The sequence below is a fragment of the Bufo bufo genome, chromosome 7 (genome assembly GCF_905171765.1).
Source record: "Bufo bufo chromosome 7, aBufBuf1.1, whole genome shotgun sequence".
Lineage (NCBI taxonomy): Eukaryota > Metazoa > Chordata > Amphibia > Anura > Bufonidae > Bufo > Bufo bufo.
The window spans coordinates 207,099,964-207,124,557 of NC_053395.1; the positions used below are offsets into that span (position 1 = coordinate 207,099,964).

The window sequence follows — 24,594 nt, forward strand, 5'->3', positions numbered from 1 at the left end:
AGTCAGTCATTTGGCAGCACAATATAAAGCCGTAGCATTAAAGGGGTATTCCCATCTGAGACAATGGGGGCATATCACTAGGATTTGCCCCCATGGTCTGATAGGTGCAGGTCCCAGAGGCCTGAACAGGGAAGGCAGCACTCAGCTATTTCGGCAGCCCCATAGAAATGAATGGAGGGTGGCTGCGCATGTGCAGTTCCAGATCGGAAAACCCCTTTAAGGGTCCATTCAGATGACCCTGTGCCCGTGCTGCAGACCACAAATTGCACCAGCTGTGTGTACCCCATTTGCAGATGTGGAACCATTGACACGAATGGGTCCGCAGGATACAGAAACAGAAGGGACATGAGGTGTGGAGACACGGAAGCACTTCTGAGCGCTTCCTTTCCGCCATACGGGCACACAGCCCTTAGTCGTCTGCATGGACCCTAAAAGAAGCTGCCTAAATTTTTTTTTAAAAAGCCGCAACGTTGGCCACATCCATTCTACAAAGCGCAAAACAAATGGAAATGAGCTGCTCAACGTTTAAGTGTCGTATTTTCATTTTTATTAGTTTTCTTTTCATTTTTTTTTTTTGGTGGGGATAGCATACATGGTTTATTTGTACAATATTTAACAATCACTTTTTTACCAGGGCATTTCTATAGGTTCTCGCAAAACAAATGGGAAGGGAAAAAAAACAAAAATAAAAAAATAAAATAAATGAAAAAATTGCAATGATAAAGAAAACAGTAGTGCAGCAACCTGTTCTGACCGCTGACCGATGCATGAAGATTGCTTACCGAGAGATCAGAGGTAACGGATTATCCTGTGGACTGAGAGACTGCATAAGATAACATAGTTGCTGGTTGAATTATCTGAGGTAAATGATTCTCGATCAGACGACGCTTTCCCTTTGCATCGTTCTGCGATGAAACCATAAATAACTCTCTGCATATTTATACCAAATGCACCCAGTACAAAAAAAGTCATTGAAAGTTTCCAAACAGAGACTGGAAAACATCAGTAAGTTGAAAAAACTCTTAGCAAAAAAAAAAAAAAAAAAAAAGGTAAAAAGAACATTGGCAGTTGATAGTATCGAGCTATTGTCACAGAGAGACGCGATTACAACACCTTCATTTACATTCAGTACATGTCTCAAGGCATTGGGAGAATGAAAACAGGCCACGGCTGGAGTATGAAATGTACCACGGCTTTATACTGTCCGATACTGACCTAGTCCAGGCTGCAGGCGGGAGACGCACTGTATGGTTTTCTAAATGTATCAGATTGTCATTCAGACTGGGAACCAGAGTCACAAATACAGAGAACAGATGTTCCTATACAACACAGATTCAAAATGGCCGCCCCCGCTTCAAGGGATTGACACGATTAAAAGGATCTTGCCATTTTTGTCCCTAGAATTAGCACCACGGTTGAACATAGGCGGCGTCTGGTACTGCCACTTATCCCATGGACTTGAGGTAGGATACCAGACACGACCCAATAGCAAGAGTAGCGCCGTTTCTGGAATAAAAGCAGATCCGAAACAATGAGGCCGATTCGCGCATTTGACGCCAAAATTAGGACGGGATTCCAAACCTTCTGCATCCGATCCCACTTGAGGTCTCATTCGGGCAACTAATGCTGGCCCATTTTAGAATCTGTATTATTCCCCAATACAAACATACCAGGGTGCCTGTGAGACCACCCTGAGCATCTAATGCAGGGATGGCCAACCTGAGGCTCTCCAGCCGTTGCAAAACTACAACTCCCAGCATGCCCAGACTGCCTACAGCAGGCCAAGGTGGGAGCTGTAGTTTTGCAACTGCTGGAGAGCTGCAGGTTGGCCATCCATGATCTAATGTGTAGGGGATGGTGCTTCAAAACGGCAGATGTTGGAGGAGATGAGGATCGGGTAGTTAGATTTCAACACGTCTGATCCTTTTGGTTTTAGGGAGATAAGCCTCTGCCAGAGAGCCGGCAGCAGCTGAGCATGCATGTGCATGAGGCGGGATCCGGAGGGATAGCCGTCAGACCTCATGTCTACAGCATCACACTCCGAGCACCGGGCCGCCCCCTGCGCTATAACATTTAACTTTTCCATTTATTACAGGACCATCACTAAACCCGCGACCGTCCTGCAATTCGCTAAAAAGGGAAACATCTCCCCAGCTTTAAAAATAGCAATTATTCATTTCTCGCATACAAATTTTCTTTGTAATTACAACCACATGTATTATAGACGGAACCTAAACACATAAAGAATAGAAATATTCACCAATAGGATGTATATAGTTCTATAGTGGGGGAGGGGGCTCCTCTGCAGCCCGCACCGTGCTACGACTGTCCCTATGGTTCCCAGCATCTGTGCGTCCCGCCCGGCAGCCTGGCCCGCAGCACTTAGTGTTAAAAAAAAACAAAAAACATTTCCTGCATTATAATAGACTGAACGTAATACTTGATAATGGAGGTCTGTTGTAAAATCCAGAGAATAGGAGCAGAACATTGACTTTGGCATGCACAAATCTGTTCCAATGCAGCCGCCATCACGACAGTACTGCAGCCATTTTTTTTAAGATTTCAAGAATGGGGGGGCGGACGGCCTGTCCGTGAGCCAGGAGAGTGTGAACCCCAGGAAGTGGAGAGGCCGTATCCTCCAAATATATTGCATAATATTAAATGGCTGCAGACCACGTGATAGAGGCACGGAAGGGAACTGGCCATCTGGAGGATCCCTTTAAATTAGGGCCTTATATCCTCACCACCGCCCCCTTCTGGTGGAGGTGGGGAATAGACAAAAAGCCTGCCACAAACGCTATTGTGCTGAGCCGCCTTATAAACACTTAGAAGGGTATAGCCTCCTGCTGCAGCGCGAGAGCTTGTCAGGTGACCCCTCTCAGTCCTGCTGATTGGCTGAGAAGACTCATGGCGGACTCATGCTCATTAACGTACGTGGCTAAGCTTTAACCCCTCCAAACCTGGTCTAGTATTACTAGGGCATCCGTAATATATGCCCAAATTTAGAAGGATCTCTCACCCCGGCAGGTTCACTTTAATTGTTTTCCTCCACATTGAGACAGACTTTGGCACCTATTCCTATGTCTAACCAAAACCCCGCCATCTGCCATTATATACCATATACATATATATATATATTTCTTTTATATCTGTTTTTTGCTAGTCTGTGCTACCCATATCTGTATTGGTTAAACCTGGAAACAGGAGTTGCATAATGTAAGGTTCTACATTTCACCAGTTTTCCCTGATATTTAATATAACTTTAACATAAGAAATCTGCAATGTCGAATCGGCGCCTGGGGGGGGACGGGGGGGGGATCGAGGATTCGACTGACGGACGACAGATTTCCCCTGCTGCTCTGACAAGATGGCACGGCGTGATTGCAATTTCTGAAAAGCATAAGTGAGGAATTCTGGGTCGTGAAAACTTCCTGAGGAGAACCGGAAACTGCCCCGCCGACCGCTCGCTGAACAGACATACAACATAAATAATAATTAAAAAAAAAATAATTTTTAAAAGAAAGAAAAAAAGAGAAGAACTTGAGTGTTCCAGTGTTAAGAGCTTACAAAAAAAATAAAAGCCTAACTTTTTGTTTAAAATAATTAAAAAAAACAAAAAGAAAAAAAACATGCTTCTATTTTCAATAATTCCTCAGACACAGCAAACCTATAGAATACATTGGCAGGTAAAGATTTACCTACATAAGGTGGGGGGGGGTAGGCGTTCGATTTAAAAAAGAAAAATCTATATATATATTTTTTTTCTTAAAAAAAAAAAAAAAAAAAAAAAAAAAAACACTGTTAAGGAATGGTTATTTGCTGTGAACATTAACCTTTCCTAGCAGGTTGTGTATCCACGAGCCATGCGACAGAGAGAGAGGACAGGCAACCGATGGGTTAAACACCACGCACGCTTTCCTTTCCTTTTAAATAACACGTCGAAATCGTGATACACTGATATATATATATATATATTTTTTTTAAAACTGTTCAATTTATTATTAAAATTGCTTAGTGTTTTTTTTTTTTCCTTTTTCTTTTTTGCAAATGTATAATTTAAATTTTTAGAGACTGTGGAACTGAGGTATAGCTTGTTGAGGGAGGTTAAAGGATGCCTGGAAGCCTCTTTAAAATGTCCCACGTAAAAAAAAAAAAAAAAAAAAAAAAAATTATAATTATATATATTTTTTTTCTTTTTCGGTTTCTTTACATAGAACAGCAGCACAGGGAACATTCACAAGCTGTGTCATATTGGCATTACAATAGTCATCGATAGAAACACAACAGCAAATGCGATAAAAACAGTTACCCTTTTTTTTTCTTCTTTTTTTTTAGATCCGAAAATGAAATGCTTTGATTAAAAAAAAAAAAATTCATATAATATATATACACATATGTGAATATGTGTGTATATATATATGTATATATATACATATATATTTATACATATATATATATATTTATAGCAGTAGTTCACTCAAGGTTTCAGTCTCTTCTGACATTTACAAAACTGGTGTCAGCGGATTATCCAGAGAGGTCCGTGTTTCTTCATATTTTATTCATTCCTTTCATTTTCAGTTTATTTATTTTTCGCAAAACCGCCACGTGGAATGAAATAAGTCTGGTGCGTCCTGTCTGAGGGATGTTGCGATAAAAGACCAACCCATTCGAAAAGAGGCAAAGTCAATTCCTTAGCTTATAGCAGCTCTGAGTTCTGTTGGTCAAGTGCAAGTATCATAGACTGGATTCCTTGGGGGGGAAGTCCACGTTGGTCACCATGGTGACCACTGTGACAATGTCCTCTGTCGTGATAATATTTGTAAGTCTATGCATCTGGATAATCCGCTCCTCTACACAGCCCGCCGATAACCGCGCTTCTGCGTCGTGATCCCAGCACTCCTCTATCGTTTCGCAGAGCATCGCCAGCCCCTAGAGAGAGGAAAATATTCAGGATCCTGGAGGAGAGGGATGCACTCACACACAGCTGGACCACGGCCAGTCCTGGGGAGGGACACACACACACACACAGCTGGACCACGGCCAGTCCTGGGGAGGGACACACACACACACACGGCTGGACCACGGCCAGTCCTGGGGAGGGACACACACACACGGCTGGACCACGGCCAGTCCTGGGGAGGGACACACACACACACACGGCTGGACCACGGCCAGTCCTGGACACACACACACGGCTGGACCACGGCCAGTCCTGGACACACACACACACACACGGCTGGACCACGGCCAGTCCTGGACACACACACACACACGGCTGGACCACGGCCAGTCCTGGACACACACACACACACGGCTGGACCACGGCCAGTCCTGGACACACACACGGCTGGACCACGGCCAGTCCTGGACACACACACACACACGGCTGGACCACGGCCAGTCCTGGACACACACACACACACGGCTGGACCACGGCCAGTCCTGGACACACACACGGCTGGACCACGGCCAGTCCTGGACACACACACACACACACACACACACACACGGCTGGACCACGGCCAGTCCTGGGGACACACACACACACACACACACACACACACACACACGGCTGGACCACGGCCAGTCCTGGGGACACACACACGGCTGGACCACGGCCAGTCCTGGGGACACACACACGGCTGGACCACGGCCAGTCCTGGACACACACACGGCTAGACCCCGGCCAGTCCTGGACACACACACACACACACGGCTGGACCACGGCCAGTCCTGGGGACACACACACGGCTGGACCACAGCTAGTCCTGGGGACACACACACACGGCTGGACTACAGCCAGTCCTGGGGAGACACACACACGGCTGGACTACAGCCAGTCCTGGGGAGACACACACACGGTTGGACTACTATCAGCCCAGCCGTGGGAAGAATGCGAGTACACACAGCTGGGCGTACTTACTGCATGCTTCTGCCAACATTCCCTTAAAATGGGTCTTTTCTTCTTATGTACAACCACCTCCTGCATATCCTCCAAAGACGGGTGCTGCCCAATCTCCTCTTCAAACGGTAACATATACTCGTCCACAGGACCTACACAGAAGTCACGCAATTAGTAAATTTCCCACATAGGACCCTGAGATTATGGAGTCTTGTCTGTGTTTCCATTTACATAAACTTTACCCAAGACTGGAAAACCAGTCTAATTAATAAAACGGTGCAAAAATGTGTTTCAATTCTTCACCATTTACAATATCTTCATCACTGTCAGTGACCGAAAACACTCAAACCTAATACTTCTCGCAGCTGAAGGTTTGCTACAATTGTATCCAGTCTAGAGAATTCTCTGCGAGCTACATAGATTAGCCTCTGGATCAATCTTCTCCGTTCCAATTCGAAATCTGAGCTACACTTTTGCTACAATGTACCAGTGCAGGTAACAGGTATCAGTATGGATACAGTAGAACAATTCACCAGCTGTGAGAAGAAAGAACAGAGATTGGGAAACCTGGAGGTCGGGGACACCGTACTCACCATCAGACGCTGTGCAGCGCGACGCCAGCTCCCAAAGAACTAGGCCAAATGCATACATATCTATCCTCAAGAAGGCGTCTCTCTGGAAATTTATAGCGCCCTCTAGCACCTCTGGAGCCATATACCTCCTAGTGCCCACCTGCAAAACAGGTTCCATGCCGGGTTAATTTCCCTAGTACATGAAGCCAAGAACCAACCACATCCGTAAGTCTCCCGTATTGCAGACACTTACCTGGCCATGAGTATCGCCAGCTGATTTACCCGCTTCGAACTTTAATGCAAGGCCAAAGTCCGCTATACACGCCGTCAGGTTGTTTTTCAGGAGTATGTTTTTGCTCTTGATATCCCTTTAAGATGATAAATAGGGTTCAGTGATTAGAAGGAGACTCTGAGGACAAAGTGGAGACACAAGCGGGTGATGAAGACGCGCGTACCTGTGGGCTATGGCGGGTTTATGGCCGTCTTTGACACCTGGGATGTCTTCGTGAAGGTAAGCGAGACCCCTGGCCATCGTTTCGGCGATGTGGTACAGTTCATTCCAAGTGACCACATTTGCCTTCAGAAAGTCGGTGAGCGAACCCTTTGAGGGCAGAAAGTAGGCACGGATACTTGTTAAAGGGGTGGTCCAGTTTAGAAAAAATATATAAAAAGATTTCATACACCCTATTATCAGTTAATGGGGGCACCCTGTTCAGGATCCTCATCTCATTCTGGAGGACCTGTCCTGCGTTACACGGACATCCTTTTGCTATGAATGGGCATTGTGCAATGCATCATCTCCCCTGTGGAGGCGCTGCAGGAAAACGGAACACTTACTACCTGATCAATGGGCGTCTAAGCTGGAAGCCACTGAGATCAGTGTCTTGCCAAGGGACCCTTCTAATAAGTAGGGATGCTCCAAAGTGGAGGACCCCTTTAATTCTAATAAATACGTGGAAGTCTCCTTTCATCATGATTGTTAAACTGCGCTTTGTCTATGGTTCCTTCATTCCATCTCCTCCCTCAGACATTGACAGAATATACAATTCATAGGCCTTTTAATGCTCATGGCAGATCCAAGTGAAGTCTAACACAGGAGATAAAAAGGATTTAGAGGAACGCACACGGCCTCTTCCAAAAGAAGAGTCTATAAAATGCACTTTGCAAATTTGGAGTTAATTGGGGGGGGGGGGGGTCCTCTATTAGCTACAGCAGGCAGAGTCCTGATGGAGGACCCAATTCATGCACATCCCACTGATTTCAATGGGAACGGTGTTACTCTTCATTTCCCACGTGGTGACGCTGCGAGAGATATGCCATCAACTGTCAGGACCCCCAGCAGCGCTTGAAGAAAGGGCCACAATGCTAGGCAGTAGGTACAGGGGGGTCTTCAAGCTTTTCTTCCAACCCAGTGGCCATGTTCAGATGTCAATGACTGGAATAGCCCTTTAAGGGGCAGCACCTTGACATGTCTACAGTTGGGCACGGATAGTAGGAAAGTGAGCATTCAGCGTTGGCAGAGTCATCACTTACCTTCTCGTGGAACGCGGTTATTAGCCACAGATCCGTGTCCAGGTTGGTACCACGCTTCTCGGTGCCAATGAACTGCAGGATATTTTCATGCTTCATGCCGGGCAGGCTGTAAACCTCGTACTCGTTCTGCCACGACAGCTTGTCCTGAACGGCGAAAGCAGGTTTTTTTTTTAAATTAGGGCAACGCAATTATCCAAGACAATCTGATATCTGGGTGCCTCTGCAGACCCATGCGTCTCCATGGTAACAGACTACAAACATATGAAGCTGCAGTCGCACACACCGTTCTAGCCATCCCCATCATCTTACTAACATACATTTGATAGGTTCTGGACAGATGGACGGCTATAGGTCACACCGACGGATGCAGGTTTGCAAAGGAGCTGCAGAGACGTTATTTCTCCTTGTAGATACATCGGGGGAAAAAACGAGGTTCTAAGGGATTTTGAACTTTTGAAAATAACCCTATGTAACCCAGGGGTCAGCAAGATACGGGACTCCTTGCAAAACCACAACTTCCAGCATGCACAATTGTGAAGGGAGCATATTGGGAGTTGTAGTTTTACATCAGTGACGTAGCCATCTGTGGTCACGCAACTCCACTTTCCATGCTAATACATCATTTGGGGAGGGGGGAGGGATTTATGGACCTCCCCTCCACCCGTCTGACAGGTCAGGAGATGGAGAACAGCGGAGGTTAGAATGAAAAACATTTCCTAGAAAACCACCTTTTGTGTGTATTCTGAACGGAGATAACAAGCCTGAGCCGCTGGAATGAAGCATCGAGTAGGGACACGCCGGGACATACCTGTATGGGGAATATCTTGACAGCCACCAGTTCGCTTAATAACTGCGCTTTCCACACGCAACCAAACCTCCCTCGAGCCTTCACCTCCAGCAACTGCAGAGGCCTCAGCCCCAGCAGAGGAGAGGGCGGGGGAGGGCCCGGATCCTGCAAGAGAGACAACAAGTTCAGTAACAGGCTGAGCGTTACGCCAACAAAGTCGACGAGCCGCCAGTGATGGACATGCAGAACCTACGCGGCAAAGCACACAGTCTGCCCTGAGCGTCATCACTGGCCACACAGTGCAAGGTCACTTCCACCCAAAATGCAACCCCACCCCCCCCACCCCCCGAAGAAAAAGAACACAACAAAAATCCTAATGAAACATTTGGTAGATGTATGTAACCTGCATGCGGGGGGGGAATCTAATTCAATATGGCCTGGCAGCAATGGCCGCTCTCACATGTGACCTCAGCCAGCTTTCCCAGACTCCTGAATGACTTATCTGCCTAGTGAGTCCAGGGTTCTGTCTCTGCATTTACAGATGTGTCCACCCGGAGCTTTTTGCAGATTTCGTTAAGGACTCCAGTTTGTCTTAGAAATTTAAAGGGCATCTGTCCACAGTTTTGTGCCTATGAAACTGGCTGACCTGTGCGCTTGTCCCATGTTCATTGCAGAGAAAAAGTATGTTTTATTATATGCAAGTGAGCCTCTAGGAGCAACGAGGGCATTACCATTACACCCAGAGGCTCTGCTCTCACTGCAACTGTCACGCCCATTGCACTTTCATTGACAGGGCCAGGTGTGATGATGTTTTCACTGCCTGGTCCTATCGCTTCAAGTGCAGAGAGAGCAGAGCCTCTAGGTGTAATGGCAACGAGGCTCACTTGCATATAACAAAACTAAAATTTTTCTTGTCAATGCGGACACATATGAACATGGGACCAACACAGATTCCTTCAGCTGCCAAGCGCACATTTAACAGGTCAGCCAGTGTCATAGGTACAAATCTGCTGACAGGTGCCCTTTAATAGGTTAGTGCAAAATGCACCAGGCTGCAATGCAAATCACAACCACTAGGTGGCCACATGTCCCAGAATCAAAGCATTTCTAAAGCTGATCGTCTTGCGTCACCCGTCCGGAGATATGCGGAGCCAAGAGGGAAGGTAAGGATGGACACATCTGTAAACATACACTGCCATCCCAAACTGACTATTATAACGGTGGCTATATTGGGTGTTGCCCAAAAAATAAACCATTTAAGGGCTAATTTGGCCATTTTAACAACTCGGTGACTCGTATTTACTGTTCATTTTAGGTGGAAGTGGACTTAAAGAACTTATCACATTTTGAAAAGGTACATAATCCATGCTGTCACCACCCTGCTTAGAGGCAGGTGGATGTAAAACTTGCACTTTTTCTTGCAAAATGTTTAATAAAAACTATTGATTAGCAGACATATATCATTTTAAGTGCTACCTGAAAAGCATGCCTTTATTATCACTTTTAGATTCAAAATTCTGGGCTAATGTAGATTTAAAAATATATATATATATATAATATGGGTCTTCATAGCAGTCAAAGCGCCAGATAATCTGATACAAAGCTCCAAACTGCCTGCAGAACCACAGATTCAGAATACGTCAATCTGGCTGCAGCCACCACTAGGGGGAGCTTACTGCATACAGAGTTGATTTGGAGTCCCAGACATAACCTAGACAGTAAGCTCCTGAGCTCCCTCTAGTGGCGGCTGCAGGTAGCCACATTCTTCTCTTCTAAATCTGTCTCTCCTGGGGATTTGGAGCTCTGCATCAGAAAAACGGAGCTCTAACTGCTATTACAATATGTAAAAAAATTCATCAGCATAGCATTTTGAACCTATTTAGCTTTATTAAAAGAAAAAAAAAAAATGGTGTTCAAAGGCGCAACATTATAGCCTACACAATTCTACGTAGCATATGTGTCATTTTCATAAGGCATTCCCCGTAACAGTGAGAAAAGCAATTTGTTAGCCAGGGTTAGGCAGTTCTGTGCCAATGTCTCTATATCTCAATATATCCAGCCCTGTGGAGTGAGCAAGCTCGCAGGCTGATGAGTCTCCATGTTATAACATTAAAAAAAATTAAAAATATAAATTTGTATCATGCATTAGCGCTGGATGTTACCGGTCTATGGAAACGAGCCTCTTACCTCTATCATAATGTGAAAGGCGTGCTTGCGAAGAAAAACACATATGCAAAAGGAATTACTATCTGCACCTCAGTAACACTTAAGTCATTTTACAATCCTAAAATAGCATGTGCTAAATGAGTCCCACCAGCAAGATCACACACAATAACACTGAAGCTCATATTGGAATGTGCTAGGGCGTAGTTCCGGTGTTTTAGCACAAGAGGGCACTGTTGTCATAGAAAGCTCAGGCTGCACAGGATTGACATGTGGTTATTACATTCAGTCAAGGACGATGGCTACTGCTGGTCGTACCCGTGTCAGGGAGACCTCACCCTCCGGTCCCTTTACTAGAACGGCTGTAAAATCAAGAGGGAGTTCTCAACTTGTGGCACAGGGCATCTCAGAGACGCCTAGTTTGGGTCTGATCCCTGCATTGCGCATGGTCACTAAGAAATGCTACCCTATAAAAGGATCATGTGGATGAAAAGGAGAAAGGACAAGGCAAGGTACGGACAAAATGTACCAACATATGTGATATCACCATATATGCCCTAGAATATACACTCACTGACAAAAAATACCGCACCAAGAAGGCGATGTTGGAATGAACCTTTCTGTGTGACTCTATGGAAGTGATTACAATATTAGAGGAAAGTGGAAACCTGTACAAATGAAAGGTGGATCTAGGACCCTGTGGCCACCTCTAGTCTGGATACAAGATGAGATACGGCCTCTAGCCTGGATACAAGATGAGATACGGCCTCTAGTCTGGCTACAAGATGAGATACGGCCTCTAGCCTGGATACAAGATGAGATACGGCCTCTAGTCTGGATACAAGATGAGATACGGCCTCTAGCCTGGATACAAGATGAGATACGGCCTCTAGCCTGGATACAAGATGAGATCCGGCCTCTAGCCTGGATACAAGATGAGATCCGGCCTCTAGCCTGGATACAAGATGAGATCCGGCCTCTAGCCTGGATACAAGATGAGATCCGGCCTCTAGCCTGGATACAAGATGAGATCCGGCCTCTAGCCTGGATACAAGATGAGATCCGGCCTCTAGCCTGGATACAAGATGAGATACGTCCTCTAGCCCGGCTACAAGATGAGATACGGCCTCTAGCACGGATACAACATGAGATACGGCCTCTAGCCTGGATGCAACATGAGATACGGCCTGTAGCCTGGATACAAGATGAGATACGGCCTGTAGCCTGGATACAAGATGAGATACGGCCTCTAGCCTGGATACAAGATGAGATACGGCCTCTAGCCTGGATACAAGATGAGATACGGCCTCTAGCCTGGATACAAGATGAGATACGGCCTCTAGCCTGGATACAAGATGAGATACGGCCTCTAGCCTGGATACAAGATGAGATACGGCCTCTAGCCTGGATACAAGATGAGATACGGCCTCTAGCCTGGATACAAGATGAGATACGGCCTCTAGCCTGGATACAAGATGAGATACGGCCTCTAGCCTGGATACAAGATGAGATACGGCCTCTAGCCTGGATACAAGATGAGATACGGCCTCTAGCCTGGATACAAGATGAGATACGGCCTCTAGCCCGGATACAACATGAGATACGGCCTCTAGCCTGGATACATGATGAGATACGGCCTCTAGCCTGGATACAAGATGAGATACGGCCTCTAGACAGGATACAACATGAGATACGGCCTCTAGCCCGGATACAACATGAGATACGGCCTCTAGCCCGGATACAACATGAGATACGGCCTCTAGCCCGGATACAAGAGGAGATACGGTTAGGCATGGAGGCACACAGGTCCTGTATGGTATCATGTGGCACATTTGCCCACAGATGTTACTGCTGGGCCTGTAGATCCTGCACACCTGTAAGTCGGTGAAACAGACATCCAGCTGGTCACATAAATGCTGGATTGGCGATAAATCTGGTGATCGGGCAGCCAAGGAAGTGTTATAATCTGGAGGAGACATTCCAGGGAAGCCCGTGCTGTGTTATCATTATCCTGCCATGAGAAGAACACATGTGGCTCCAGGATGTCCTGCAGATATTACTGAGCGGTTAGTGTCCCTGGTATCACTACTAGGGGTGACTACTGTCATATGTGATGGCTCCAGGATCATCACACCAGCAGTTGGGGCCGTGTGTCGTCCACAGCAAAGGTAGGACTGAAGCTCTCACCATGAGGCCTCCATACCCAGGTTTCTTGTTGACGACACCACTGGTGGCTGGCTGTCAGCGGTAGGACATGCAACAGGAGTCATGACACCAAGATTCCTTCTGCTAAGCGCCTTGGAGAGGTCGGGGCAGAGACAGGAGTGTAACGAAGGAGCCATCCTTATCTGGATGGTGGACAGTGCAACTGTGGAGCTGCTCGTACTGGTCAAGTGATCCTTTCTACTGGTGGTCTCTCCGGAGCCTGTGTCCTCACATATCCACTGCTCCTAACAGCTAGGTCAGAACGGCCAAGATGGCAGGCGAGTCGTGAATACAACCATCCAGCTTCTCTCAGTCCAATGATGCTCCCCCTCTCAAAGCCTGTCAACTGGGCAAAATGTCTTCAAGTGCATCGCAGAGACATGTCACGAAGAAGTACATTACCCAAAAGTAGCCTCTGAGAGCCTTTTTATACAGCAGAAGGGGGAAGTGCTTTTTCGCCATCTTGTGGCAAGACCCAGCCCACAGCAGTAATCACACATCTGCCTGACACACTGCTAGAAGCTGATTTGTGCAGCAATCAGACATTTCGATCTGGGTGCGGTATTTTTTTTTTAATCAATGAGTGTATACAGAATCTTCCAGCTGATTACAGAAGGGACAATTATGTAAAATCCGTGTATGGGACCGGCACCAGTCCCAAGAGTCCCCCATAGGAATGGATCATCATCTCTGGGCCATCTCCAGCTTCCATATAGAGATGCATGAAGTGGCAGTGCGTATGTTCAACTGCTGCTCCACCATAGAACAGGGACCCCCTTCCTGTGATCTGTGGGGGTCCAACCACTCACCCCCAATGAGACACATCCCTCATCCACCTCAATGACATTCAGATCTCATTTCAAAAGGATAAATAAAATCCCAAACCATCAACCAGTCCGGCGCGGTATACACGACACAAAAATCCCGATTCCATCCAAAAAGACAGACCATGGGGCGTCACCAGAAGCCAAGTCACATAGGTTTGCATCAGTAATTAAAGGGGTAGTCCCATGTTAGGATATGATATGTGTACACCGCTAGGACCTATTACTATCTCCAAAATAGGGGTGCCCCCAACCCCCTGTCCTAGCTGCTGCATCCAGGTGGGAGTGAATGGAGAGGTGTCCATACACACGCACGCTCATTCATTTCTGAGAGTCGTGACTCCCGCGGAGTCCCAGCAGCAGTTTCATCAAGCGGGATAGGGGTTGGGGGACCCCCTGTTCTGGAGATAAGTGCGGGTCCCAGAGGTAGGACCTGCAATTACCAGATATACATATACCACAAATGGGAGCACCGCTTTACAGGAACATCACTAAACCCTAGGAGATTATCGGGACTTTCCGCAAGACCCTGAAGCAATAAGCCTTGTAGAAATGCTGTAGGGGCCAATCGGTTTCATTTTTGGCTGGTGGCCAACGGTGGGGTGCAGCTTAGTCAATGGGGAGTGATTTAACAGTACGTGTCCCCTGCTGCAGCCAGAGCAAAAGAGGGAGGCTCCTGCTGCAGCCAGAGCAAAAGGGGGAGGCTCCTGCTGCAGCCAGAGCAAAAGGGGGAGGCTCCTGCTGCAGCCAGAGCAAAAGGGGGAGGCTCCTGCTGCAGCCAGAGCAAAAGGGGGAGGCTCCTGCTGCAGCCAGAGCAAAAGGGGGAGGCTCCTGCTGCAGCCAGAGCAAAAGGGGGAGGCTCCTGCTGCAGCCAGAGCAAAAGGGGGAGGCTCCTGCTGCAGCCAGAGCAAAAGGGGGAGGCTCCTGCTGCAGCCAGAGCAAAAGGGGGAGGCTCCTGCTGCAGCCAGAGCAAAAGGGGGAGGCTCCTGCTGCAGCCAGAGCAAAAGGGGGAGGCTCCTGCTGCAGCCAGAGCAAAAGGGGGAGGCTCCTGCTGCAGCCAGAGCAAAAGGGGGAGGCTCCTGCTGCAGCCAGAGCAAAAGGGGGAGGCTCCTGCTGCAGCCAGAGCAAAAGGGGGAGGCTCCTGCTGCAGCCAGAGCAAAAGGGGGAGGCTCCTGCTGCAGCCAGAGCAAAAGGGGGAGGCTCCTGCTGCAGCCAGAGCAAAAGGGGGAGGCTCCTGCTGCAGCCAGAGCAAAAGGGGGAGGCTCCTGCTGCAGCCAGAGCAAAAGGGGGAGGCTCCTGCTGCAGCCAGAGCAAAAGGGGGAGGCTCCTGCTGCAGCCAGAGCAAAAGGGGGAGGCTCCTGCTGCAGCCAGAGCAAAAGAGGGAGGCTCCTGCTGCAGCCAGAGCAAAAGAGGGAGGCTCCTGCTGCAGCCAGTTGTCAGATAAAGGACAGGGCTGATCTCCTGGATACAGAAGATTTATTTGGATATTTTTTAGTTTTAAATGATTGTAATAAGAGATTAAAAAGGATCAAAGAAAACAAGGAAATTCATGTTTTTTGGGCATTTTCTATGCTTAGTGTTCCTTTAAGATAAAATCACTAAGAAGTCCTTACATAATTTCCTAAAACATTACTCATCCTGAACTGGTTCGGAGTTCCGGCCTATATTGTAATCCAAAGCTGCAATGACAATTCAGCTGTTTGTTATTGGAAACAGTCAACAAGCTTGTCAACAAACAGATCCCTAACGCTGAGCTGATGTAATGCAGCGAGCGGTCAGAAAATTTCAGCTCTGAAGTCTGCAGGTCTGTAAAAGCAGCTCTGGAGTATAATACAGGATGTAACTCATGATCAGTACAGGATAAGTAATGTAATGTATGTACACAGTGACTGCACCAGCAGAATAGTGAGTGCAGCTCTGCAGTATAATACAGGATGTAACTCAGGATCAGTAATGTAATGTATGTACACAGTGACTCCACCAGCAGAATAGTGAGTGCAGCTGTGGAGTATAATACAGGATGTAACTCAGGATCAGTACAGGATAAGTAATGTAATGTATGTACACAGCGACTCCACCAGCAGAATAGTGAGTGCAGCTGTGGAGTATAATACAGGATGTAACTCAGGATCAGTACAGGATAAGTAATGTATGTACACAGTGACTCCGCCAGCAGAATAGTGAGTGCAGCTCTGGAGTATAATACAGGATGTAACTCAGGATCAGTACAGGATAAGTAATGTAATGTATGTACACAGCGACTCCACCAGCAGAATAGCGAGTGCAGCTCTGGAGTATAATACAGGATGTAACTCAGGATCAGTACAGGATAAGTAATGTAATGTATGCACACAGTGACTTCACCAGCAGAATAGTGAGTGCAGCTCTGGAGTATAATGCAGGATGTAACTCAGGATCAGTACAGGATAAGTAATGTAATGTATGTACACAGTAACTGCACCAGCAGAATAGTGAGTGCAGCTCTGGAGTATAATACAGGATGTAATTCAGGATCAGTACAGGATAAGTAATGTATGTACACAGTGACTCCACCAGCAGAATAGTGAGTGCAGCTCTGGAGTATAATACAGGATGTAACTCAGGATCAGTACAGGATAAGTAATGTAATGTATGTACACAGTGACCCCACCAGCAGAATAGCAAGTGCAGCTTTGGAGTATAATACAGGATGTAACTCAGGATCAGTACAGGATAAGTAACGTATGTACACAGTGACTCCACAAGCAGAATAGTGAGTGCAGCTCTGGAGTATAATACAGGATGTAACTCAGGATCAGTACAGGATAAGTAATGTAATGTATCTACACAGTGACTCCACCAGCAGAATAGTGAGTGCAGCTGTGGAGTATAATACAGGATGTAACTCAGGATCAGTACAGGATAAGTAATGTAATGTATGTACACAGCGACTCCACCAGCAGAATAGTGAGTGCAGCTCTGGAGTATAATACAGGATGTAACTCAGGATCAGTACAGGATAAGTAATGTAATGTATGTACACAGCGATTCCACCAGCAGAATAGCGAGTGCAGCTTTGGAGTATAATACAGGATGTAACTCAGGATCAGTACAGGATAAGTAACGTATGTACACAGTGACTCCACAAGCAGAATAGTGAGTGCAGCTCTGGAGTATAATACAGGATGTAACTCAGGATCAGTACAGGATAAGTAATGTTTTCTATGACGAGTCATCTATCATATACATAAACGACTAGAGATAACAGTCACCCCAGAATACAGCGCCACCAAGTGGACACAGCACTTATTGAGGCAGGAGGACTCGTGTACCTTCAGCTACAGCATCATGCAGGACACGGCTGTTCTCTAAGGCTTCTTACTATTATTTTCCACAATTCATTGTGTGCGCATTCAGCTGAGATCTGCAGTCAGCGAGTAACTCTGATCCAATCACCTTAATGTTCCTTGGTTTTGCCTCGCACGTCCCTTTTGTCAGATTACAGGGGTTTGGGGTTTTCGGTTTAGCCTGCTCAGCAGTTCCTGAGTCTCCTATTGACAGATGACGCTGGTGCTATTGATACAGACTGTCTGGCCGGGCAGATACATTCACGACTACTACGAGAGTGCACTGCCGAGCCGTATACCGGAGGGGGAACTAAACTGCATCTGCAATTACACCCCCTGTAATAGAGCCACTGCTGCCCTCATTATACCCGCCGGTTATAGCCATATCCGCTGGGACTGATGATACATCCTGGTATCACAGCACGGCATGGGGCCAGAAACACCCAGACTACCCCATAAAGGGATACTCCACCCGAGAACTCTTCAAACCGGGTAGATTAGCAGCGGACTGGCAGTGTAGATTCCGCACCACAAAGCCGCAGCGTACATCCCACAGGTAGCGGAAAGACTAGAATGATATTGTGGAAATGCTGCAGATTCCGTCCCTTTAACGTACAGGGGTCAAACCAACAGAGCTAACTGCAGGCAACCCTTGTGGCACTGCCTCCGATACGCAGTGAGATCTGCCCTGAAAAAGTGTGCCCACATGTGGCCCACCACTGGAGGGTTGATAAATCCAAGGGGGTGCGACGCCACAGTGGGGGACCCCATTTCCTGCTCTCCCGTAGCACATAGGATTGGCAGCCAGACACTCCAGAGAGCCAGATAAAACCCCTGTACATGCAACTGGAAGCTAATGTCACACATGCCAGGTCATTAAAGGGGTTCATTCAGTCCCTGTTTATACGCCCTATTAAAAGGGATTTTCCAGGAGTTTAATACTGATGGCCTATCCTCAGGATACGTCATCATTGTCTGATGGATGGGGCTCCAATTCCTGGCACCCCCGTCGATCACCTGGTGAGCGCTGCAGCCTTCTCACAGTTTCCCAAGCACAGCGCCACACATTGTATAGTGGCTGTACTCTGTATTGCAGCCCAGGTCCATTCACAGCGCCTAGGCCATGTGACCGACGAACGTGACGTCGTTGGTCTGAGAGGGGAGTGCAGCAGCCTTCTCAAACAGCTGATCGGCAGGGTGGCGAAAGTGTGACCCCTGCCAATCATCAAAATTACAGGACATACGGGACTACCTCTGAAATCAATAACATAGGCTCACGAGGTATGGGTTCCAACCCTCATCGCTATACTCTCCCTTTTGAACCTATTATATAAAACGGGGAGGGAACAAAAACATAAAACATCACTTATTAGATGTGCGTTAAAAATAAATCACGTGTAGTACAACGCCCAGCCGCCCACAATGGATCGATGCCAGTGGGATGGTGGAGCAAGTGTTCCACCGGATTGGGTGTCGGAAAACATGTTTGAGCTAATTAATAAAGGGTAGTCTTAGCCCTATACCGGACCAACACCAGATTTAGGGGTCGCCCTTGGAGACCGCTGGTTATTAGCACACATCAGGAGAGTAGCAGTTGTCCTCCTCCGACACCCAATCCGGTGAAACCTGTAATACGGAGCACGCTTGCCCCACCATCCCACTGGTATTGATCCATAGGAGTCGGCTTGGCATTGTATTACATGTGACTTATTAATAATGTAATAAAAGTGATGTTTTATCCTTCTCTTTCCTCCCCATATGTTTATATGACACAGACGGCCTCCGAAACCAGAGAGCTGCTGCAAGAGCGGCGCGACTTCAAGAGGCTCAGCGCCATTTTACTCTTCCGCGGTAAAACAAAGGAGGCAACAGGAGCTTTCCCAGTGAGAATAACTAATCCTTGGGGGTTCCAGCAGTTGTTCCCCCAGTGATCAGTTCACCATAGCACTACAGGACATGGATAAACTGTCTAATGTCACAGTATACTGATGGCTCATGTCCCCGAGCAATATAACCAAGGACCTACCTGCGTAGGAACCAGCACCGGAGGGTAGGCCAGTTTGTGATGACGATACATCCAGAAAGAGATGAGAATGATGACAGCAAATCCCATGATAGGCACCAGAGTGTAAAGCAAAGTATTGAACAGGGGCGGCTTCGGAGTAACTGGATTCAAGGTGGCTGTAAGGACAAATGAAGGGATCCGACATCAATACCGCTCATCACCGAGAATATCAACGCCTCCCCTCCCCCAACACTGTCGAATAATTCACAGTATATGTAGCAAATCAACAACGGATGGTGCACAGCAATGAAAAAGTACGTGATCGCTGCTGTGCAGAAGAAAAGCTTACTCTTCCATGGGATGGATTATACGACGTCCATATTTATTGCAGGATGCCATGACGTCAAATTGAAATAAATGATCGCAGTCAGGCTGGAGGGCACATGTGTGTCCATACCCCCCCCCCCCCTCCTCCGTACTATTTGCCATTAGCCAGAGTATTTTTAGGGGTACACAACCCTCCTGTCTGACAATGACTGCTGACACCCCCTCCATTACTGCGCCTACAGATTGTGCTCAAGACAGACCTCATCCTGAAGAAGAATATCAATCTTCTGATCGAGACTTCTGGGATCCCCATCGATCGGGTGAAAAAGCACTCTCTGCCATCGTCCCTTGCACAGTGACTAGTGTTTCTCAGGACTGGTGGGGGTCCCAGACGCCTACCAGTTAGGTAGACACTGCGCACTCCAGCAATAGTCCATAATGGGAATATCCATTAAATGACATTTCAAGATGTCTTCCTTCTGCCTGCATTACCAGACCTGAAACCCACAACTTCTTAGATTCGGGTATGACCACACAGAGCGACCGAGCTGCATCCTATTAACCAATTCCAACCGCACTCTTTCTTCTGTCTTTATTGGTAATGGCCGTACGGTCATGCGGGTCACCACACGAGCATTACCAATGAAGACAGAAGAAATAAGTCAGCTGTAACTGGTTAATAGGATGCAGGCGGAAGTAGCCCAAAGGCAGCACGGCCGCTCCGCACGGTCATAACCTTAGTCCTTAAGGGTGTGTAAGATTTTCTGGCAGATGATCGCACGTTAGTGATCATCTGCCAGTCTAATACTGCCTCCAAATGCCCAATGACCGAGCGGGTTTAAAAAGGACAATGGTGCCGGCAGCAGACTGTGCTGTGTAATACCGATCTGCCGCCGGCACACCGCTGACCTGCATGGGTACAAGCGATGGCATAGTGATCGCTCCTCCCCATGCCGTGGAGAACATCGCATGTAATAGCAGCGGCGTCCTCCGCTAGCCATCTGACGATTGCCAGGAAAGAAACGCAATCATTTGCGTCATCGGGGTGTCTAATACACCCTTTATTCACACCGCCCGTCATTGTGAGCCAAAACCAAGCACGGATCCTCCACCAAGAAGGTAAAACGGGAGGATCTGCAGCTGTTCTGAGATTTGGACCCACACCTGGTTTTGGCTCACAATCACTGATGGAAATCACTGACCAAACACTGACGTGTGAATAAGACCTTAAAGAGATCTGTGCACTTGCGTCAGACGTACATGATCAGGACAGGCCATCAGCCTCCGGACATGAATATTTCCATTTACTGACGGGAAGAAGAAATTTTGCAAACTGTGAGGATCTGGAACAACATTTACTAGCAGATTTTTTTTTTTTCATTTACATAAAGCAGGAAATCCCCTTTAATGTTACATAACACACGCAGGAAACGAGGGACACAAGGTGACGACTTACGGTGAGTGACCTCAATCTCCGGGGAGTGGAAGAATCGTTCATTACAAATGTTGCCTTCACAACAACAGAAAAACACATCCGGGTTCTCCTTTCTCTCTATGCAGTCGACCCTGGGGGATGGAAAAGAAAGGATATCAATTACTTTATTTATAAGTGAAATAATTCCACAGCTTTCCCAGAAGAGTCCCCTATGGATGATAGCTGCAGCTTGCCTCTTTCCACTCCCCGCACAATGACCTCTGTACAGGTCATGCCCACAACACTCTCCCGTAGAAGTCAATGAACATCTCCAGTCTACAGTTTCCAATGGTCCACGTGCCTTCTGTAAAGAAAACCTCTGAATGCTGTTAACAGCTGCAAAGTGACTGCCTGCCCCCATAATCGTGCACAGGAAAAAAAAAAAAAGTGTACAATGAGAAAATAACAGATGATAAAAAAAAAAAGAAGAATAATCAGTATCTATTTTGAACTGGTAAAAAAAAAGTTAATGCATTCCCTTTAGAAGAGCCGAACACGGACATACCCATATTTTCATCCAGGCAGGCACTCCGATGCTCTCCCTTGCCCTGCGCAGGGCAAGGGCTTTTTTATGTGCAACAACACACTGCCGGGTGGAGGCTTCTGCCCGGCAGTGTGTTCGGTGACGTCACCAGCTCTGATGGCTTTAGCGCTGCCCTAGCTGTTTTACAGTGCTGGTGACGTCACTGGGCTCACTGCTGGGCGGAAGTCTCCACCTGGCAGCCCTAAGGAGAGCCCGGTACGTCACCGGATCTCCTGAAAATGCCTTTGCCCTGCGCGATTCAGCTCTTGTCAGGGGAAGGGGAGCTGCCGGGGTGAAAATATGGGTATGTCCGGGTTCAGCTCTGAACCCAGACAACCCCTTTAAAGAGCCATCATCTCCAAGGTCTGCTCCTTTCAATGACGGAGTTGCCTTTCCTGGTCAGGAGAAGTGCTGTGCTTTACTAGTAGGATCCCTGGTCAGACCCCACCATTCAGTAAGCTATGGTGTATCCTAACAGAGCGCCAGAACCTTCTATGGTTGGAACATCTCTTTCATCCTAAATGGGTAACTTCTGCCACCAAAACGAAAGGGGTATTCTCACCTTACATGACGGCTCTCTCCAATCACTGCTGTGGGAGTTGCAAAAATAGCCGAGCACTATAGAAGTGAATGGGGAGAGGCGTGCATGAGTAGCCGCCTCTGTTTTGGAGACAGGTGGGGGTCCCAGAGGTGGAACCCACATCTAGCAAACATTTACGACATATCCTGCAGACATTTCATGCTTATCTAGGATGGAAGTAACTCTTTAAAGGGCTTCTCCAGGACTAGAAGATGGAGGAGAGCGGCAGTACCAGACACAACCCATGGAAAGCGGACATGTTTTTCTAAGGGTCTCTTCGATAGAGGACTGTTCACAAGCGGTTACTCTTCCAGAGGCCGTTCCTTTTTAATCCCTGGCTCCCGACCTCTTCAGTCACTGAACCAACCGGCAGCAGAAACCTTTTTTTGTCCAAGATCATTACTTTCAACATCGCATATACAATTAGTATCTCTGCCCCGGGCAAAAAAAGGTTTCTGCGGCCGGTTGGTTCAGTGACTGAAGAGGTCGGGAGCCAGGGATTAAAAAGGAACGGCCTCTGGAAGAGTAACCGCTTGTCCTCTAAGACATTTAGCGCGGACCCGTACTTTTGTGTGTACTGTTCAGATTTTATAGGGAGAACGGACTTACTCCCCGTTTTTGGGACTGCAGCTTTTAAAATAAAAACGTTCAGAAACTGCACACAAAACCCCTTTTTTCTCTTAAGCTATGTTTTTCTAAGGGGTCATGCACACGACCGTAGCCTGTTTTACGGCACACAAATGGGGGACCTGAAAAAACACGGATACCGGCCGTGTGCATTCCGCATTTTGCGCAATGTCCTCCCCCCTATAGAACAGTCCTATCCTTGTCCATTAAACAGACAAGAATAGGACATGGGGAGGTGGAATGGACATACGGATGAGGACAGCACAAGGAATGCTGTCTGAATCTTTAGCGGCCCCACTGAAGTGAATGGGTCCGCATCCGACCTGCAAAAAAAAATATATAAAAAAATAACGCGGATCGGGTGCGGACAAAAACTATGGTCGTGTGCATGAGCCCTCATCTTGGACAAGAATGAAAATGACGGCAGTTTTCCCTAAAGTGTAACCTTAAGGTGGATTTACGCAGCCCGCTATTCGGGCAAATTATCGGGAATGAATGTTCGCTCCCAACAATCTACCAGTCACCTGACGAACGATCAAAACGCTCTTTCATCGGGTGACCGGGTCGTTCGAGCAGGCATGTAAATGGGCAGCAGATCGTGCGGTCTAAACGGTGATCTGCTGCCCAGAAACAATGATTCTGTATGGGGACGAGCGATGGCTATAGCGATCCCTCGTCCTCATACTGTGGAGGTGATCGCTTCATGTAAATACAGCGGTCTCCTTCACTGAACGAGCAGCCGACTGTCGGGAAGGAACGCTCCTCGGCCAGTCCCTGCCGCTTGGGTGTAATATATAATGTAACAGGACCCCTGGATTGTTTCCGTACCTGTCATAACAATTGACATCGTCCAACCAGCAGCCTTGCTTCAGGATTTCTATAGAGCCGGAGTTATTCTTCCACGTGGCGAAGCAATGCCTCCTCTTGTCGTTGTCTCCCAGACAGCGCTCGATGCCGCTATGATTCGTCTTATCCTTCTCCCAGCTGGCGTTATAGAAGATACACTCCTGGGTCTCCGATCTCCCCAATATGGCTCCTGGGAACGAAAAACGGAGAAGGATCAGGCTACAGAAGGGTTAACGCACGCACCACAGGCCTCTTTTTCCATCATCGTTTATGACCCATTGAATGCAAATACTGAACCGGTTCTACCAGGAGGATTATCCTATGTGGCCAATTATGGCTAGGTAGTGATGATCCCAAGATTGGCAAATTCTTGCTTCCCCGTTCACGTGCCACCATTTCACATCTATGGGGCGTTTGGAAGCAGGTGCCAGATTACTCTGCAGCGCCACCACAGGGAACATGAAGCATTACACAACTCTCAGTGAAATCAATGGGCTGTTAGTGTAACGTGTGGTCCTCCAGAGCGAGGGACTCTCCTTGTAGAACGGCTCTGAAGATCGTGAACAGAGGATGCCCCGTATTAAATTAATAATTCCCTAATAGGATATTCAAATATAGATTTTTTATTTTTTTTGACCGACAACCCCTATAGATAGTCCATAAGAAGCAACGGGTCTCCATTCAGTACTTAAAGGGGTATTCTCATCACAGACAATGTGGGCATGTTGCTAGGATATGCGCCCATGGTCTTATAAGTGCGGTCCGGCCACTACCAAGAGCGCTCCCCATAGAAGTGAATGGAAGCACACCTCGCATGACCGCCCAACGCTCACCTCTATGGGCCCGACGGAAATAGCCAAGCCAGGTAGTGCTCGGCTATTTTTGTCAGCCCCATAGAAA

At 47.4% G+C, this 24,594-nt stretch overlaps 1 protein-coding gene across 2 annotated transcripts in view; it reads right to left on the reverse strand.

Moving 5' to 3' along the window:
• Positions 1–530: 530 nt before the first annotated feature.
• Positions 531–24,594, reverse strand: part of ACVR2A (activin A receptor type 2A) — a 56,799-nt gene continuing 32,735 nt past the window's right edge. The window contains exons 2-12 of one of the 2 annotated variants that reach the window (XM_040441550.1): positions 23,677–23,884; positions 21,101–21,210; positions 19,339–19,493; positions 10,982–11,005; positions 8,816–8,959; positions 8,008–8,151; positions 6,930–7,075; positions 6,728–6,842; positions 6,496–6,634; positions 5,924–6,054; positions 531–4,929 (exon numbers count right to left, since the gene is read on the reverse strand). In XM_040441550.1, the coding sequence (XP_040297484.1) occupies positions 4,735–4,929; positions 5,924–6,054; positions 6,496–6,634; positions 6,728–6,842; positions 6,930–7,075; positions 8,008–8,151; positions 8,816–8,959; positions 10,982–11,005; positions 19,339–19,493; positions 21,101–21,210; positions 23,677–23,884 (1,511 nt within the window). In that variant the 3' untranslated portion in view covers positions 531–4,734. The remainder of the gene's footprint in view (positions 4,930–5,923; positions 6,055–6,495; positions 6,635–6,727; positions 6,843–6,929; positions 7,076–8,007; positions 8,152–8,815; positions 8,960–10,981; positions 11,006–19,338; positions 19,494–21,100; positions 21,211–23,676; positions 23,885–24,594) is intronic. The other variant, XM_040441551.1, reaches the window with a different exon arrangement.